The sequence below is a fragment of the Achroia grisella genome, unplaced genomic scaffold, assembly GCF_030625045.1.
Source record: "Achroia grisella isolate CSIRO2021 unplaced genomic scaffold, CSIRO_AGI_Agris_v1 utg2671, whole genome shotgun sequence".
Lineage (NCBI taxonomy): Eukaryota > Metazoa > Arthropoda > Insecta > Lepidoptera > Pyralidae > Achroia > Achroia grisella.
In genome coordinates, this window is record NW_026712758.1 from 1,233,444 (window position 1) to 1,255,222 (window position 21,779).

The 21,779-nt window shown below is 30.8% G+C and overlaps 2 protein-coding genes across 2 annotated transcripts in view; both read left to right on the top strand.

Moving 5' to 3' along the window:
- LOC131842897 (zinc finger protein 479-like) overlaps positions 1 to 21,779 on the top strand; it is a 220,593-nt gene that overhangs the window by 66,971 nt on the left and 131,843 nt on the right. The gene's annotated exons all lie outside the window — the stretch shown is intronic.
- Positions 1 to 21,779, top strand: part of LOC131842900 (nose resistant to fluoxetine protein 6-like) — a 59,292-nt gene that overhangs the window by 8,549 nt on the left and 28,964 nt on the right. The window contains exon 2 of the mRNA XM_059191472.1: positions 9,374 to 9,719. Within this exon, the coding sequence (XP_059047455.1) occupies positions 9,425 to 9,719 (295 nt within the window). The 5' untranslated portion in view covers positions 9,374 to 9,424. The remainder of the gene's footprint in view (positions 1 to 9,373; positions 9,720 to 21,779) is intronic.

Genomic DNA, 21,779 nt, shown 5'->3' on the forward strand with positions numbered 1-21,779 from the left:
TACCCTTGTGACTGACTACATAATTTACTTAGGAACAATGCAAATATATTTAATACATAGATACATTTATGGAGTTATTTAAATATATATGTATGCTGTTATTTGCTTTGTAGAATATGTATTTACAGATTACATGTTATCTCATATTACAATGTATGTACATAGGTAAAACTATCCACATATTTACATAAATAATGCTACCTCACTAAGTATTGTGTTGTTTCAGCAGAGTAGTCTAAAGAGAGTAGAGATACATTCCAAGTAGTTTATTGTAATTAAATTGTAAAGTATATTTATAGAATAGATGTTAGAATAAAATATATTAAGTAGTCATATTATATTAACATGCGAACTACGAATATAGAATGGCGAATACTGGTCTCTTATGGCGAATGCGGGCCGCAACATTCTTCAATTAATCAATTAGCCTTTGACCTGCCATATTTTGGGTTGCTTAATGTCGAAATTATTTACCAGTAACGAGGGTATTTGGCAGTTATGAAAGGTAACAAGCACCTTAATGTAATTTATTTTCGTATGTTTTAAACATTACATGTTGATGTTTAAAAACAATGCATTTCAGTCCGTCCGTGTTTTGTTTCAGCAAATTTACAGACATTACAGATACATTACAAATCTTTGAATTTCACGGTTTATTCTATACTATAATACAAATGTATTATACGTATAAATCTTCCTCTTTAATCACTTTATTACTGAAAATTGCATTAAAAACCTTCGCGTAATTTAAAATATGTAAGACTATAGACAGCGGGGGCGACTTTGTTTTATACTATTTAAAGATATATTTTTGTTTAATTAAGTATTGCAATAAACTGTACCTACATAAGTTGTTGAAACTTAGAAGAAAATCAAATTACATATAAAAAATATTGCCCGTTTGGCAATATCCGTAATATTGTCAATTGTGTTGCCAATAAATCTCTGTGCCCCAATACCTACTTTGTATACTATACGTTGAACAACAACATCAAAAGATATTAGGTTAAAAATAGCCTCGTATCATCCGGAGTTTACTTTATCAAATTTTTTTCTTCGGCCCACAGAAATTCGGAAATTTCGTTAACTTTGTGATCTCACTTAATGCGTTTCCGATATATTTTTGACCGGTTATTTTTACTATATGAAAGCTGAGTTCAACCACACTCTCTGGATTACACCTAAAATATTTTTCTTCTTCATCCATCAATGCTTGTTTGACATAATAATAAAACTTTTCTCTAGATAGTTATAGACTAGGTACGGTTACGTACTGCCACGTCCACCGAGTAACTGTCATGAATTTCGTTATAAACCTTTTGCATTAATGACATTGTGCCTATATTATCTATATTGGTAGCATTTTATCGATTTATTTTATTAAACGTTTTACAAATAGCTATATATAGGTTCTCAGTTCTTTACCACTTATTTATTATGCGATATCGCGTAATAACTTTGTCAATTACAGTGATGTTTAAAAATTAATTTATCTAGATAACCTTATCTAATTCTTTCGATCGACTATTACGAACCTTTAAATTAAATTAAAGAAATTCTGACGAATTAATCCGTTTTAGATATATATTTAATATTTTGTTTTTAACTCTAGGTATGTTGAGAGTTCGACTTTAGACGCTAACAAAATATTGTCGGACATCCTTCATAAATCGTAGTAAACAACATATTGCATTAGTAATTAAATTACTTAAAAATTACAACTCTAATCAGGTATTTTCAACATCATAATCACTTTTAAGTGAGATACTGAAATAATTTGATTCCGTGCGTTTTGATATAAGTACAAGTATGAACGTATATTTATATTAAGTACTAGTAGTACACGCGACTACGAAGTCGCGTCGTTGAGTACGAACTCATGTAAATCGCCATCTACTACTACTTGGGTACTATTCTATGAAAACTTTATCGTAACTCCTCCACCAATTTATACGTGAATCATTACCACACAAACAGACAATCACAGTTTTCGCTTCCACATAATTTTACGATTTACGTAAAGATACGGTTTAACTAATTACAAGCTCTGCTAGAATTTATAACATACAGAAAGTTACATCATGAGACACGATTGTAAGACCTCGATACCATTATTTTAATTATATTACTCGAATTGGACATTCTGTCAATTAAATGGAATACCGATAATATGAATATATACCTACAAGTTGCACCATTTTACAAGAGCTTTTGTTTACCACAACTGTCCTTTCCTTTTTATTACAATTACTCTCGTATACAAGTTTGTAAATCATGCGTCGATTATTTCCTACTATCATAAAACTGTGCAGTTAAATTGTCGATTTCCTTGAGGTTGATAAGAAAAATGTATGTAAAATGGATAAGGTTGCTTTATTGGGCAAAACAATATTTATTCATGTACAAAATAGGACAGTTTCAGTAAACATCGGTTGTTCACTCATTCGGAATGCATCCTTAAATTTCCACTGGGATTATTCTTTCTGGGATCCGGACTATTGCAAATAGAACAACCTTTTTTTACTATTTACTCATTTTATTATACTATTTTGTGTGTTCGTCCTGTACCTATCCCAAGGGCGTGTACATCACTTTTAAAGCACAATAAGTTCACAAATGTATTTGATTTCATGTCTTTGTGTCAAATTATTTTACTTAATAAAAATAGTAACATCCATGTTGCAAAGTATGAATAAACTAACTATTTCTCGCCACTGTGTCTGCTATTTGAAATAAAAGATAGCGTATGTCCGTCTTCTTAATACAGCCTATGGTCCTCTGAAACTTTATTACTATTATTTTACGAAAAAGGCAACAAACAGACTATCGCAATTATAATATTAATATGGACAATTTTAACATTAACAGTAATAACTAATCGAAATTTTGCGATAGTAGGTATTCTTAATGCAGAATAAACTACACATCCATGAGGCTTGATGGTGAAAATATAAAAATGATGGTCAGAAACTGGGTGGACGCGTGATTGATTCAATATATTATATATGTACGGAACATATTTTGACCCTTCGAAAAGGTTATTTATATCCATACACGCTATCGCTGAATATTGAATTATTCTCTTTCGACTATCATTTCTATAACTATAAATAACGACAAATAAAGGGTAGTGGCCTAGTGGTTTATACTTAATCTGTGTGTTCGAATCTGGCCGACCGCATAAAACTTAGGCTTTTTACTCTATTTATATATCGAAGTGAATTTTCCGTGATAAAAACATCGATAATAAATTATATTAATCTGCGAGTCGGCGGGAGGTAGTCTCGCCCACTGCCAGGTTAGATTCAAATATACACGGAGAAATTTGGGCTAGTCAACTGTTATATTCACCACTAAATCACCACAGTTGGTAGTAGTTAACTATGCATTTGACTAATATATACCTAATATGAAAATAAAATTTAAATTAAAATAGTCGGTAAGTGTTATTTTGTTTCAATTCTCCATAAGAACGTTACACAGTAATATCTATTACTGTGTAACGTTCTTACGGAAAAGGTAAGGCTTAAGGTTCTTACATAGTAGTAATACTCTGTATATATTCTACATCTTTTTTATTATTTTCTTTATAGAAATCTAATCATCCTCCACTGGTATACCGCCTGCGTAAACCGTTAATATAGGCAGAAATAGCATTTCATTACAATAAAATTAAAATGTTCGATCCTTCTTGAGTTATAAGAAGTTATATGTATATATAACATATAAATTGTAAAGAAACCTTTGACAAACGAAGGTACATTATGTTTAGATGTTAGCATGACCATGACCAACCATTACCACTCTAACGGCTCACTACATAACCAATAGATACCTTTGTTGCGTTTATGTAATGATTGCATTTGTGGTTATGTTTTGTACTTATTTTATTCTTCATTTTGCGGACTATGCAAATATTAAATAAAATTTTGAAACTGTTACGAAATAATTGGTATTTATTTTCTGGTTAATAAAAATAATTATTTAGTCAAACATTTAACATAACTTGATTACGATATACCTGCGTACGTTACCTATGCATGTATATCGTAATCAACGTACATTTCATTAAAAATTGTAGAAAAATTAAGATAAAATCTACGAATTTTTCGCTTTCCCATTTCATCGTAAGTTTATTCACGAACTTCCAATTTCCAAAAAAAACTTGTTCAATGCCTGCCTAATTGCCTCTCGCCACAGTATATTTTTACGAAGTTAATCAATGAGCATTGATTCTTCAAAAGAGATTGTCTTCATTAGTATTTATCCCATTGTTTTCTTTAAACACAGAGGAGTCGCAAAATACTAGCACTTAATTCAATTTCCGTATTTTTTATACCAACATGGTATTATGTATGGCATCCACATCTTAATATGCATGAATGTCGTATGTGTACGTACAGTTTAAACTTCGTTACACCAGGCAGGCAGACGAGATTCATTATAAGTATTGTTATCTCTAGAGCTGTAAAAGTAACGACAAATTTGGTATTCGTATGTACTTGTTACTGAACCAAGTAGTACTCCTTATATCAGTATCTTTATGTTAATAGTTACTTTTGAAACAATTGACTGGGGTTCATTTAAATCTAGTAGATACCTGAATCTCTATATTCTGCTCTTTTTATTAAGTCGCAACTACATGTAGCCTCTTTTTATAATACATTCCCTGCTCTGCAGTTACAAGAAACTGATCGTATATACGAACTTTTAAAAATAACTACAGTAACTTTAGATATGACTAGCTACTATTACAGAAAAAAGTTAGTCGGTGTAAAAATATAAAATTTTATTTTCTCGTAACAACTGTTACAATAATTTTTCTTTTTCGGTACATGATGATTACAAGCAGTACTTAAAATACTTTAGTAACCAGGTAACTAAAGTAACTAGGACCTAATGGTAACTACAAGTATTTTAAAGTACAGGCAAGGTACTTCGTTACTGCTGCTATACCTGTTACACTAGTCGTTACGTACCGTTAGCAACAACTCTACGCATCTCTTTGCAATGCTAAGTGAGAGGATTTCATTCCGAAGGAATAATGACAGCGCCTCAGGCGCACAATTTTTTGTTTTGTTGTGTAAAAATGAATTTTTACATTTAATAACCATCAATCTGACCACGGAAAAACCTATTTGTGCATAATTACGCTGAGTACCTACTTTTTCTTTTATTACCTACCTAATTAAATATTGGCATGTTTATGTGTTTAATACTTACACAAATATATCCTTACATATTTTCGAGTCACGATTTTGAACGTGATAAACTCCAGAACTTCGTACTTGACAGTTCTTTAGAATTAATTCACTATGTGTAATTTAAATCAACTTAAAATATAGTACACTATATAACCAAATGTCTAATAAATATCAAATCACTAACTATCAGGGTGGTCGGTAGTGGCGGAAGAATAACTGTCACTCGCACACTCCCTTCATGCCTAGTTAATGTGTCAATCAAACGTTTTATTGGTATAAAATAAATTTAACCTATAAATTTATTTTATACCAATACAACGCTAAAAATATAGAATAATTTTAACTCATTATATCTTCCACTATACATTACATAAAATTATCTATTTATAATTATTATATAGTTTTATTTTATTCCCTTTTTCAACATTTTTAAAGGTTGTTTACAATTGTAAACATTATACAAAATGAATATATATCACTATAGTGAGAGTATTTAAGAGATCCCGAATACTGAATTCCGTATGATGGACAATTTGAAACCGTCCTTCTTATTAACGTTATGATATTTGTAAATTTCATTTTAATTCGTGATCATTGTTTAACATCCACTACCATCTTCAGTTGACCCGTGACCAAAACCTACGAGTATGTGTCAGCATTGGAACATCGGGATGTCTTAAATAATATTATGATGGTAAATATCTCGCTTATATAATTTTTGTAAATTTTTTTCTTTCTTTCCCGAATTATATCATAACAATTTCATAACGACATACCTATAGGAATAGAGTTCTGTATATATAAGATACTAATGTTACCTAATGACCTATTATTAATCTAAATAACTTTATACAGTTTTGATTTTTTGTTATAGATCATAAAATTTATAAATTATATCTGTCAAAGGTTCAACAAGAAATAATATTTTATAATTAATTAATTAACCGATTTGTGATTATACAATTATGCTAGCTAGAATACTTTTTTCTAATATAATTCTATTCCGTTCTTTACTTTTAAAAATTAATGACAACATCCATATAAATCTAAATGAAAATTTTTGAAACAAAAAACGTAAACTACATTATTCAAAAGCAACAGCCGTCCAACGTTAATCGATTTCTGCGTGAAATGTCAACAGGAATATTAAATAAATCGCCTGGGAAAATAAAATTACAGCAGTGTTTGGAAACCAAACGACAAAGGGTTCGTTTGTTACCGTCCCAGTCCACAGTTCGTAACGAAAACGATCACAATTATGAAAAAAAGTGTGAAGAATAGATATCCAAACGTAAACACCGAGCAGATACATTGTTATTTCACAATCCCATAAATATTGTGTCATAATAATGCGAGTGTTTATCGTTTAGCGGATTAATTGTGGTAATTTAAAAATATAGCTATATTTGTATTGTATTCTCATATATTAGCTGATTACCAGCGAGAAAGAATAATCAAAAGACGTCCTCGTGATATACTCTATCTTTACGTCAAGTTTCATTAGGATTCATTCAGCCATTAAGACAATTAAGAAAATATAAACAAATAGAGAGACTCAGTTTTGAATTTATAATATTACTAAGGATAAATACCTATATTATAATATATGTCATTGAAATATGTATTGCACTTTAGAAATAAGAATATATTAAAATAAATATCCGTTAATTTAAAATGCACATTATTATTAGCTCCGAATTCTAATTCTAAATGAATATTCATTTTCAGTGAACTTTTAAAAGTAAATTTTAGGATTCGACATTAAAAAGGTAAACCGAAATCCTCATGACCATCGTCGTCTGTCCGTCATCTTCGTTGTTAAAGAGCTGTATAGCAGAAAGTAGGCCTATGGGTGGTTTTCGAAACTCCTCTTCTTTCTATACTTCTTTTTAACTAAGTTACTGATTTAAAAAAACTGAAATAATTACTTTCGTCATATAGATATCACTCGCTCAGTACAATACTGGATTAACAAAAAAAATTTATTACTTGAAAAACCCACCAACCATTGAAGATTTAGTTTTCAAGTCTAATTTCTAAAATTTGTAATTTATGGGATAAAAAGCTTCATTTTTTATTATAAAATGTTACATACAACTTATATTTTAGATACTTATATATGTACCATATATGATAATAATAATTTGTAGATACAACTATTTATATTATGATACTGAAACTATTAGACGAAATAATATACTTTGATTATAAAATTATTGTTTTACTGGTTATTTACGTTTTAGATCTGTACTATATATAATGTGATATCGAGATCATGAACTTGGGATACGCCAACAATTTCTTATTCTTAATTGATTAATGAGTTTCCAATACTTTTCTCTTTCTTGCAAAGTTGCGTCGCTGTTTTGAAACATTAGAGAATATTTGGTCTTATTTCATCAACCCCCTCAGGGTTACGCTGTACTAACATCAGATTTAATCTAATATCCGATTAGAAACTGATTTAATCTCATCAAATGTTATCATGTACTCAAGTAAATAATATTAAATATATATATATATATCATATAAATAATATAAATCTCTAGTTACTACAATACAGGCCTGCAAGCCTAGTGTAGAACTACAGCAAATTAAAAATTCAAATATGTAAAAATAAATATAATTATTCTTATATACATTTACTTGTACAGGAATATTAATATAAATTAAAAAGTAAACAAGATCTAAGATCCTTTTGTTTCACAAAAAAATAAACCGCCTACCAGCAAAATATATATGGAACCGGTAAACCTTATCGATTGTAAAAACAACCATCAATATACGTTCAATTTAATGGCGAAGAGATAACTCAATATTCGTGGAATGGAAATTCTCAATTGAAAGGTATTTTTTTATATTACGCAATACCATCCTCAAAAATAACCGTATTTAGATAATTCGTTTAATAGTATATAGGAATTGCTGCAGTTATAATCATTCACAGTAAAAAAACTATAGTTAATTTGCAACACTAGCTGACGCTGAGCCTTCGAATAAGTTTTGCGCCACACTCGAATAAATTTTGTGTTTATAATCTGATTGGAAAAAACAAACACAATATTTTAAGTGAATCATCCCACAATGCATTAGTGAAAAAGTCACTCAAATCAGTTAAACTGTTTCTGAAATTAACGTGCTCCAACGCGCAGACAAACAGACAACAATTTTAACAATAATTGATTTGGGTCGTATAACTTTTATGAAGTCCCGCAATAGTAGTTTTCTCTTCATGTACATATCGATCAGTTACATTACAGATATAATAATATCTACAACAATAAAGATGCAATTTTTCTTCTTAAGTAAAATATATATACTACCCACCTACTTATAATTTACTAGACTGGGCGACAAAATTATCTTTGACGACGTCAACTATCTTCACTTTCACTACGCGATGACATTTGGCGGTTATTATGTATATACTGTCTACTACGACTAATGTAAAAACTATATTGTGTTTACAATTTTCAATTTTCTTTTAGCTTGTGTCTGGTTATTCTATAGGTACAATGACGTAAATTCAATCACAGTACTGATATCGCGGTTGTATAACGATGAAAATTAATGACAGAACTCTGGAATAAAAACGTAACCATATCAAATTGTATCCATGATTCTATTTCATTATCAGCTATTAGTTAAATACTTATCATGGGTTAATTAGTGACCAATAAATAGTTTTTAGAATTATTGAATTTTTAGAATGGTATATATGTGTTAGTGTTTTAATTTGACAAGGTTGACTTTTTACCTTGCCGAAAAGGACGTACAAACAAAACAAAAAAATAGTAACATGTCTCTCGTCTCTCGCTCTTGTACCAGAATTCTATTAGGTTCTGATGTAATATTTATTAATTGTTTTCAGAGTTATGAAGTAAAATTAAACCGCTATAATTTAGCAACTATTTAAACTTAATTCTTTGGTTTTGACTGTTTCTGAAATTCTTTCTGTATTGGTTGTCTAACCCATATCCTTGCATGTTTCTGAATATTTTAAATTAATCAATGTTAATTGCTATATTACCATTTTGTTTACTACAACATAAGGTTATTCAGTTCTATAAATAATATTAAATAGCAAATTTTGACCTCTAAATAGAAAAGTGACCTGATAAAAGTATATAGTTTTTGTAATATATTATCATTTGTTATTTGGTTTTCAGATGACACCTGATATGGCTGCGCAGAAATAAACAAAATTGGTTATATTAAAAATGGGAGTTTTAAGAATAATTTTCAACATAAAAGGATCAAATATGATGATATCAAACTCTAAAACAATGTTTACAGTGATCGTTTTGGTGTTAGTGAGTGTGGTGAATGCAAATGTGAACTCAACGACCAGTGAGGTGGCTATAGGCAAATCGCGAATGTTGTGGCTAAAGACTTTAATGGATCATCATTATTGGATGGAAATCGTTGACAGTACGCCCCTACCAAAACAATGTGAAGCAGACTTGAGGCGTTACATCACAGCATTGAATGATGGCCAGCTATGGGCTTCAAAAAGTAAGTAATTATACCTATCATGATTTCAGATAGCAATCTTTTTCATATCATCATATCATAGAAATCTCTCCTCTAGCAATTGTTAATTTTCTAAAACAATGGTTTAATTTGTAAATCTGGCTTTTTAAGTCTTTAATTACGAAAAAAAATATTCCTATGTAGGTATATCGTGACGATGTCGTGACAATTGTTAAGTTATTTTAAAGCGCTTATTACCATTAAAGTCGTTAATTACGATTTTAATCAATTGTGTTTGTTTATATTTTGACAAGCAGGTTCCTAACTAATATAAACGCGATATAAATATTACCTTGACCTAACAAAAAATCATAGTGCGTTCATTAACTTTATTGACCGTTATACATAACTTGTGCAGGCTATTTATTTGTAACTAGAAGCCGCCCCGACTTCGCACGGGTATTTCAATAAAGAGCCTTGCAGCGAGATTGCGTGACAAAAATTTAATCAACAATAAATTAAAACATCAAAATAAACATTGCCAATTCATATTAATTGATCTTATTAGCAGGATTAGATAACGTGCTTCTGACACAGGTTAGGTGGGTAAGTTACGTCTACATATTAATGTTTAAGTATGTTGTCGGTCGCCAAAATTTTATTGAAAATTTAAGAAATGACCTCATTTATATAATGCAATACTTACTAAATAATATTATTTAAATATTAATTTTAATACAATATCAATTAAATATATAAGTTTGAAAAATTAGTCCGTAAATTAAATTGAACCTCAAACTGTTAATTTTTCGGTTTAGTTTGACTATAGAACCTAAATTAGGTGTCGATGCTCTCACCTACATAAGTGTACGATTTAGTGTAATTGATAAAATTGTAGCCGAATTAGATTTTAGATAGGTATATGTACAAAATTTACGAAAATCTGTATTTAACGTTTGTTAAACAGTTAAACGCAATCCGATTACAGCTTAACAGTGTTCCGCACAAAGATTGTTGACCCGTTTTGTAATTGCGGCATGCGTATAGCAAACGCCTCTTTGCGTCACATTATATAAGAGTGGAGTGGAACTGTTATAAGAAAGCCACTGGTAGCCGGCGCGGCGGGTTACCGGCGAACTATTCGCTTCAAGTGGGTCGCTCACTCGCCCAGCAGGTAGCTCGTCACTTGCTGCACACACTTGCACTATTACTCTAATATATTACCTGTGGCCATTGTGTCACTCACTGCTGAATTTGTAAGGAGTTGCCTCTTTCGTTCCACCGCCGACTACCGAATCTCCTTGTTACTAACCAGCGTTACAACATATTTTTCAGTTAGTAGTTGAATAGCTTAGAATCTCGCATTATCAAATTTATTAGATTTTGTGTAATCAAACTTAGTTTATTTCCGAGAGTTTCTGAGATTAACGCATCAAAATAAGCAATCGCTACAGCTTATAATCAATTATATATTGATATAGAAATAACATCATAATATTCCCTTCATTTATCGTTCAATTCCCTTTATTTACCATGATATTCAAATCATTATCGACAGTTTATTCCCACCGACTGCGTTTGTAAGCCCGGCAGGAAGCTTTAAATTTATTACATTGTTATACCTTAAAACACCTAACACACCTTTAGTGTAAGATGAAAGTTTAATTAACTATAAAATTTGCTTTTAACTTTATTATGAAGTAATATTTTCTTGTTCAGCTGTAGGAGGCTCATATTTCGTTTCCTTTAATACTTGGGATAAGGCCAAGATCATTATAACAAGAATTTATACTTAGCCTTCATTTTCATAGATTTTAAACTTATTTTAAATATATAGGTAATGTGTAACATAAATTCAACATAATATTAATATTACCAGAGGGCGATTTTGTATAGTGGTCCGAGTTCTAGTAGTAGTACTTATGTCTCACCCAATTTTCACCACACCGCTGTGGTTGTTTTGTAACCTGTATCCTGATGTGGAGTAAGATATAGAGGCATAGCAACTGTTCTCGGCAAACGCAGTGCAAGACAATTATTATGTTACTGAGTATCTAGTTAACACAACATAATCTATGCTGCTAATGCAGCGACTGTCTTTCCATCATGTAGACTGTCAGTTTCTGTGCTATTTGATAAAAAAAATGTTGTTTAATATTAAGAATTATAATTTGTAAGAACTAATATAAAATAATAATATTTATTATCCAATTTTAAAATACAAAAATTAAACTTAACAGCGTAATTAAAGTAAAAAAAAACCGCCAAATCAAAATTAATAATTTTGTCCTATTTTACATTTTTAATTGATTCTCTACTTCTATTAGTCGTAGCGTGATGTTATATACATAGCCTTCTTCGACAAATGGCCTATTCAATACTAATTAGAATTAAATTCGTACTAGTTATTCCTGAGATTAAATTCGTGTTCAAACAAACAAACATTTTCTTCAGGTTCAAAATATTAGTATAAATTCTCTTTGTATCAACACATTGCAAACCTGTTTCTTTTTATACTTTTCGAAATTTTACATTCAAAGGTCAATATATCGTTGCTATGGGCTCAGTTTACTCATTGATAGTCATAAATCGTTTTGATACCCATCAGTCTCATCCCATTCGTCTCCAAAGACTCACTCCATAAATACTCTTCGCTGGGTTCTTCTTATTCATACAACGTGACTCAACTGCTAAGCGATTACATTTTTGCGTCAGTTTGTAGTTCAATCACATTTGCCATTTAGTTTGAATGGTAAGAGAGTTTACACTTAAAGGTCGCTCACAGACATGACGATTTTATTTTGTATTTAAAAAGTAAATTTATAATAAAAATGTAAACAGTAGGTATTACACAGTATATTTAATTTATGAAACAGTAACAATTTTATTAAATGAGTTATTAATTATAAATCAAATTAAATTATAATCATACATTAATAACAATATAATACAATCATCAATAGGTTCATAATACTCACATTCAAATTTCTTCCTTTCAACAAGTTTGTTCGAAAGTTGAGTCACATTTTTAATTAAATATAGTCAAGTGTATAATAATTAGGTCAGAAAATCGCGAATACAATTTTTTAATTAGGTTATTAGAAATATGAGAATAATAAGGACAAGAAAATAATATCTCTGTTTCATATAACATATTATTTTCTTTTCTGTTCCGATTGCTGTTCTCGACAAACCTGAGACGCTATATTGCTAACACTTGAGTCCATAGTGGCCTTTAATTAACCCCTTTCTTCCTATTTTTCTATGTATTATATATTTATTGAGATCACCTCTATCTTCAATGCTTGAAGGAACAAAATGTATACTTATTTGGATGAAATCGTAACCAGCGTATTAACAACTTTAAATGTAATAAAGACCAAATTCAAGGAATAGTTTGTGAGATTGCATGCGCGAAACAATTGATATTAACAAAGTAATCGACGTAATTGTAATCTTTGGGTACGAGTAACGTGACGTCACGTCGCTCGGTCGCCGACGAAAATTTCGAGCGGGAAAGTGCGCTTTCGTTTTCCATAAATAATCTATCTCTGTTATTTTAAAAACTCGAACAAAGGAAAACGACTGTCCTATTTTCTTCATTATGGTCAATAGTTAATCACAAATCATTGCATATTGAATTATATTATCTATTAAGATATCTGTTAAGCATACATATATTACTTTGTTAACATACCTTTGAATAAATATATGCTGAGATGGTCGACAATAACCCTCGTCCTATAGGAAGAAGCTCCATCGGCTAACATTACAATTATGTTTAAAATCTTTCCAATCATTGCACATACATACACATTACATTTTGTGTAACATTGTACCAGAATCTAGTTTTGTAAATCCATTCAGATTTATGAGACTCTTATATATATTCTCCCTCTCCTCTTCTCTTATATACTCCCGTCAACGGGAGTTCAAGTTTACCAAACGTTATGTCCGCCATTTATATAATAAAAATGATAATAATGTAGGCTCGTAATAATAATACATTTTATATGTGTTTAATAAAATTTAATTAAATATGTGAGTCTATTTCGTCTATCCTATGTCTGGCACTCATACTTTCACAGGACAATTGAATGTACATGAACACCAACTTCAAGTACTATCGAGAGACACAGACTTACGAGTACATATATCTACTTTACATAAAACATGCTATCCGATTGATGTATGCAAAGGAAACTACTGTAGGTATGCTTGCCTGGGAAATGTTTTATTTACCTACCTAGTGACTTGTACTCGTAGATGTAACTGAAATACATACCTATGTCTTCGAAAATATCCGCAGTCTCTTGTTTTATTCGTGAAATTACGTTGGCTAAATTCGCTTGGACGCTTTATTAAGGACAAAGTACATATACGGAGGTACATATTCACAAGCGCCTTTTCCACAGTTACTTTACTAGTAACATATTAACATCTGAGTAAATATCAGGAAGTAAAGTTTCTGTCTGCATATTTTTATAACAATATTGTAAATAGGTATGATTATTACTGATAAACAAAATATATGTAATATATAAATGCATCTTGCGTATTATATGTATATTTATTAATCTCAATTATGTATATGCAAGTAGCATATATACATAATTGGGATGAAAGATTAAATAGCATTTTTTTTATATATAAATGAAATTATTGTCACTGAAAATTTTACCATTGAAAATTTTTACACAATTTCAGAGAATAAATGAAAAATAATTTATTCTAATCACATAATATCATTACATGTTGTATAATATTTACACATGAGCATTAGAAAATTCGTAAAGTATTCTCAAATCTAATTAAAAAAAAGATTATGGTAGTTTTATAACAGCATTAAAATTTCTTAACCTAATTTGTGCTATTACGTGAGTAGGCTATTCACAGTAATTATGTCATATGTAATAATAATTACCTATGCTCGAATAAGAATTATGTTTATGTTGATGTAAACTGTACATTGATCACTTAATTAAGTCTGTTAAGTTTAAGTAAAAGTAGTATGATGTAAAGTAACCTTGCAAGTTAAATCGTAAAGTAAATTTATATTAATTATATAAAGTAGTTAGCAGCTACCTAAATAAATAATGGTGAGTATATTATTCCAAACGAGAAAGCTTCACTTTGGTAATGAATTTGTTCAGGTTTGTGATCATTATTATGTACTTTTATAGATGTGATAATATGCTATATAACATTTTTTAATATAACTAATTATTATTATTGGGTTTAATATGTTTTATTATAATTATTACGAGTATAGTACCTAGTTGTCACGTACTATGTCCATGGACAAAGAGAGAATCCTGTAATCCTGAGAATATTGTTACTTATGATTTCGACATTTGTTGAGAGCTGTACATTAGTTGATGCAGTACTTTTTTAATATTAAATGTTTACTGAAGTCTTTAGAATATACCTACATATAAATAATAAAGATTGCGCATTTACGTCGCCCACATTTCTGTCGTTTCTTTTAGGCCCTTTAGCATGGAATTGTCGAAATTCTTCCGCTTTACTTCTCTACGTCACAAAAGAAAGTTACTTTCTAATTTTTTTGTGTGTAGCTTCAGTGGTATCGTCTTTGTGTTGATGAATCAGTCACTCGATTAGCATTTCTCTCTTTATAATAATACTGTATAGGTAATTACATTACGCGGTACGATTGCCACGTGCGATTTAGAAGATTTTACTTACGAAAGTTGATTGTGCTTACGTTGCATATTCATATGTTATTAATTTATTAAAAAATTCTAAGTGTGTTGTACGAACATATGTTTTCCCTAATAAAGAAAAGTAGTCTTTACACATTTTGTGCTTATACCATTATTTGCGTTATTCAAATATGAGAAATCCATACATCATTATTTAAGTACTCTGTATTGGACAAAAAGGCTGTTTTGGTCTTTTTAACTGCATAACTGATATATACAACAATATTGTGTACATAGCAATTATTAAATTCTTAATAGTCATAAAATTTATTTTTAATAATGAAATGCATTGAGTAAAATATTTTATGTATTATGTATTGTATTGTATTACAGTAAAGGAGTAGATAAAAATTGGCAAGATTAAAAATGGGGGCAGCCTATCTAGGCTCGGGTTAAAAAAAATACCCTTTTGTTACTGTATTTAATCTACTGATACAAAACTAAATTGTCAAATAACATACATGTATTTTCTCCACTTAAATGAACACCACGGTAACTATTCTAACAAAACGAGTAAAACTGAGTTTGACTCAGTGCCAGTTCCAACAAACTGTGAGGCATGCATGGTTTAATTAAAGGCCTTTTATTCATGTTCAAAAACTCGCATATCCCCGGAGTTTGAAACTCATAGATAAATATAATATAGAAGTCGCAACTGCATATTTGTACTTTACGTATGGTGGGTATCTCAGTGTCCCCTATTTCAGTCGCCAGGCAGCTTGTTTTGTAAGATATGATTCGGTTGAAGGGTGACATAGAGCAGTAAAATTACAAGGGAATACACACACACGTGAAAGAAGAAAGAGAGAAGACGAAAGAAAGAAATACATTTATTATACATGAGAACATGATATTCGCATTACTGTCCATGTATATTTTAGGCCACGATTACCACTTACCATCAGCTTGTTTGCCATTCTAATAATATAAAAAAAACTTTTTGCTTTTGATAGTTCCTAATCAATATAGCGCTAATCGATATCTGTAAACTGTCTTTGCGACATAAAATTAAGTAGTTAAGTACTTATAGGTAGACACAGCTCGTTTATTTTTATAATGCGTCATCTAGCTCTATCTATGTCTATGTTGTCGAATATGGCAAAATGAAGTCTATGGAAAGTGAATATATTGCCATAGAATTTAGTAATTGTTTGTTGACTATAACGAAAACTGCAAGAGATATTTTTTAACATTCATTTGTACATACGTCACACACGCAAGTTCTTTCAAAACGAACGTTGAGAACAAACTTGAATGTTTACAGATTTTCTACCGTAACTCAATATTGAAATAGTGATTAGGTAATAATCTACAGTTTGTTAGGCAAATAGTTTTCTGCATAGCAATTAGGTACGTATCTAGATTGTACATAGGTAATAATGTATATTGATTTTACGGTTGTACAGGTATACATTTAAAGTGAGGACTGTTAGGTGTTCTGTAATGTTATGTAATCTATGGGACTTTATGTTTTATTAATTATATAGGGTAATCCTATACCTATCTAGTGAATCTATGTAGTAAATGTCTACCTAAATGTACCTAAAATGCAGTAGATATTTTAAGTCAAAATTATTGCGAAAATTCTGTCAGTGTTATAAAATAAAACAAACGATTCATACAAGAGTGCAAGCTATCAGCTATTTTAAGCCTTTCTAATGTGATATTACAACAGACGTTATATTTATATAGCTATATAAAATATATATATATTATTTTTGTTTTTTCAGTTACAATTAGTAGAAGCTGAAAAATGACAGCAAGCAATCAAAGCCTAGGAACAGTTAAACGAATTTTACTTGCAAATATGTACGTTGGGTTGGGCATTTCCGTACAGTTTTGGTTGAAATGCTGATTAGCATCAAAGTTTCATGCATCAATTGACATCCTGCGGCCTAGTTGTAAATAAAAGCATATTGTCAGTTAGTGTGGAATTATATAATCGTTAGTGACTTGCTACCTAATTCAGTTTAATCTGCCAGGTGTGCTATTTTTATAGAGAAAGGTACGATACCGTCGTAAGACATAAACTACCTAACTCGATACGATATACGTACAAAAGTGATATAGCAAACTGGTTTATACGCTTTCCAGAAGCTATCTGTTGATACTGCGGAATATTAGAAGTAATAGTTACATCATATCTAGTTATGCTGACAGAACTAGTTTACAGGTTCTTATGAATGAAAAATATAACAAGTGACCTAGATAGTCGGCGTCGAGCTGAGATTATCATTATGCGTATCTACTGGAGAGAAGAATACGGTGAGTAATGAAGCGAGTCGTTGGTTATAACGTGCCTTTGCATCTTTGTCGTCGACGTGCCCTTGCATTTCTTTGCCACCAAGAGTTTATGGCATAATTTTTAGACTATTACACTGCTGTAATTACAATGCGGTAAATACGTTTAAATTTGTAGTTGAACTATTGCTTTAAAATTGTTTAGAAGTAGTTCCATCCCGTATACGTATGTATTACGTACAATGTACAGCCTTTATAGACATATCAGGGAGTGAGCGGTTAACGCACCGTGTCTGTGTTGTTAAAATGTCAGCAGCGAAGTTTAAAATAAAATTTCAGACATAGACCTTTTATATTACAAAGTCAGCTTCATAACACTGATTCTTATATTATACTTTTACAGACTTGGCTACAGTTGTTGTCTTTTTCAGCAAATAAAGAAATCTTTATAATATTATGAAGTATAAATTTGACTCCACGTTAATCAATCAGTCAATCTGAATGAATAAGGACAATAAAGGAGTCCACCTGTATTCGAGTTTCCCAGAGATTTAATTGGGCTAATATCTTCTCAATTATAATGCTTCGTTAAAATCCCTTCACAATTTTCGCGATGACGCAATGTTATGAATAGTCTGAATTATTTCACAGTTGGAGAAGATATCAGCAACATCTTTTTTATTAAAAATACAATCTAATTGAAGACCTCTTGTTTGAGGTAAAAATAATGTTTACAACCATCGCCACTAAGCAAGTCTGTATGGGCTAATGACTGCAGTGGCCTATGACATAATGAGCGTACTCGCCGGCTGCCGTCTTCACGACCGGCCGCCCGGCTACACCACAGTTCAGCTATTGCGCAAAATATAGCGCATAACGTGTAAATTGCAAATTTCATAAGTAATCTGTGAAAGTAAATGATTCATTTCACTCACACGCGCCATTGCAGCAAGCCTTTCATGTAAACCAGCTTCATTTATTCATTATTATTAATATATAAAAAAAAATCTATATTAATAATACTATATAATATGTTTATAAGCAAACATTTTCAGTTCAACAAAGTTCTCATTTTAAAGAATTGCTCAAAGTTAAATATTGCATACTGGTAGCAACGAGGTGATCAACGTTAATTGTAGTCATCCTTGGATTAGTAACAATATAGTGCAATCTTATTTATTTCGGTTTTATGTACAAAAGTAGGTAGATCCCTTGAACCGCATGTTGAGAAATATTGCCGTGAAACAAGTATATTGTCACAATACTTATATCTGAGAATATACCGACCACACGATTGCTCAATCAGTCGAAATCTAAATTTATATTTTCGTCGGATGATATGAGATCGATGACACTAAACGACCTCGGGATATAAATATATTAAGTTACTGATCAATAACATTAGTTATTCGTTAATGACGTTACGTTATAAGGTTAACGAAAGCGAAAATACTTGAACTAGAATGACTCAGGACTGCCGAATTTCTTGCCGAAGTGCTTTGAACCACAAATTTCAGTTTTGAAATTATAATTATTTTCAAACATGGCTGCTACTTACTATACAAATTAATTTATTGTCACTATATCATTAACATGTATTATTTTTTTCCCATTATTTGGGGTTGACGCAAATAATGGGAAAAAATAATACATGTTTAATACAGGATAAAGGCAAGACACTGATGATGATTGAAAAAACTCAACCAAGGCATCTTCAGGATTAGATTTCTATTGATGACCTTTCGCCATCATGACAGCGTCTAAGTTCGACATAGCCCTCCATAACTTTAATATGGGTTTGTGTATCTATTAACCCAATTTCTTATACATAATTCAAGTTCAACTGTATTTTGCTCACGTACAAAAGTCTTTTATAGGGAGCCCTACAAGCAAAAAATAAATCAAAACATATCACAGGGGCCATCGAATGATATATTAATTTATTCCGTGCCTAAATGAGAATGTCAACGCAGACATGGAATGTTGATAGCATCTTTAGCGTCTATATAGAAGAACATTCTTGTTAAATATTTCATGCAAAGATTTTCAGTTAAGATTTTAATGTGAAAATGCTTTACATTAATTATTTGTAGAAAACTAGGGGCCCGCGTCAGCATTATATGTGTAGAACAATATATATAATAATAGCCAGAAATAAGTTGTCTTTTGTTTAAAAAAATACGAGTGTATTTTTTGAACACGCAAAATGATTGGTTATCAAAAAAATGAATTATGTTTTATTTTAATAATATTAGTTCAGATTAGTAAATCTGTTATTCGTTAGTGATCTGCTGCTGTAATATTTGAACTTTTAATTCAATAGTTACGCTTATACGGTTCAACGGATTTGACCGGCTTAACGCAGTCGCCCGTTATATGGGTGTAATAAGTTTTGTATAGCTCGTTATATAACTATAATAAGTTGGTCAACTCTACAATCCTAATAAGATCGTGTTACCATGCGTCTATAGTGAACCGTTAGTAGGTTGTCATCATGTTGATTACGGTAATAAGAAATCTATCGTTATGTTGAGCCTTGATTCAATTAATTAACTACCAACCTAAATGTATTACAGTTATTGTATCACAGATTGAATTCCTATCTATTTATGTTATATAGATAGTATACAATGCGCGTTACTGTGCTATAACAGGTGTTACCTACTATTGCGCAATTTCAATCTCATCATCCACATGACAAGACGGTAGGTGCAATTTAGCCCACTAATGCTATTGCTACATCTCAAATTTGATGATATGGCACGTTCTCTGTTATTATTACAAAGCCGGCTATCATCGATATGTTAAATTAAAGGCCATGTAGAAATTAACAGATTGCGTACCGACGCAATATCAATTACACGAACACAGGATGGCAAGCTTGATTGTGTCAGGCTATACGTACTGTTTTAATTGCACAAACATATAGAAAGGCAATAACCATATCAATTCGATTGTGCGTAAGTAAATAAGTGCCTATTTGCTTTTAAAATAAATACGTTTTCACATTAGCTGCTTAACGTTTCGGGAGGACGTAATATCAGAGCCTATTTCGTTGGTGATCCCCCAGAGCTTAACACATAAGCGGATTTAGGTATCTCCGCGACCGAGTGGCCTACTGCAACCCTGCCGCAATTTCGACGCAATCGACGATCAAGCGTTTTGTGTACTTGAGGGCTGGACGGAAACGGATAGGTACTCTTATGTGTATCAACACATAAGAGTATCTATTTGCGAGCAGCCCTCATATTCAATTTTACTATGTTCGCGTTCAAAGCTTAAACTCTAAAGAAATTTGTAGTTACCTCGATTGTAAGGTTTGATAGTTTTAACTAATTGAAAGAAGTGTGTATTTTTTGTAAACGTAATGTATTTTCAAATGCAGATAAATCGATCTTATTATTATCCATTGAGTAAAATTGCCTAAAATTTTGCTTCTTTAGAAAACGATGTTTATATGCAATCCTTTTGTCAATATGTATGTATTCAATAGCATTTTTGAAGAAAAAGAAACATTTGTTAAATTTAAACATGTCGTAATAACAAGACAGTATGATCCATGCTTCGCTTGCATTGCTGCGCTTGTCCGAATTGGATGAATTTCAAGAACAGCAATTGATAATGCCATTATTTAATGCACTTTGTGTCTAGCTATAAATTTAAAAAATAAAACTTTCTGATCTGTTATGGGGCGTAAATAAAATAAAACAAAATTAGTTTTATTATGTTATTTATTTATATGCTAGTAATCTCGAAATCTATTTATACATTCATCGAGTTGAATACAGGATGATTGACAGGATGCTTGGAGGTTACCTAATTTTTTAAGGCTAACTGTTTAGTTAGCCTTATAGTAAGTATATTACGACTTCTGTATATATACTTAAATTTATGGTCCGTATCTTGAAAATTGTAACACATTATTTTACAAATAAATATATGTGTTAATAGTAAGTTTCATTTCTATATTTTTATTTTTCATAACATGAATGTTAAACTAAATGATTTACCTGAATGTATGAGTTAATTAATGTTAACTGTCGATGTTATGAGGAACACAACCCTTGACATGCCCACATTTTTCTCGGTATAATTGAATCCAAAAGGCTTTCCGCCAACACTCGGATTAATTTTCGCA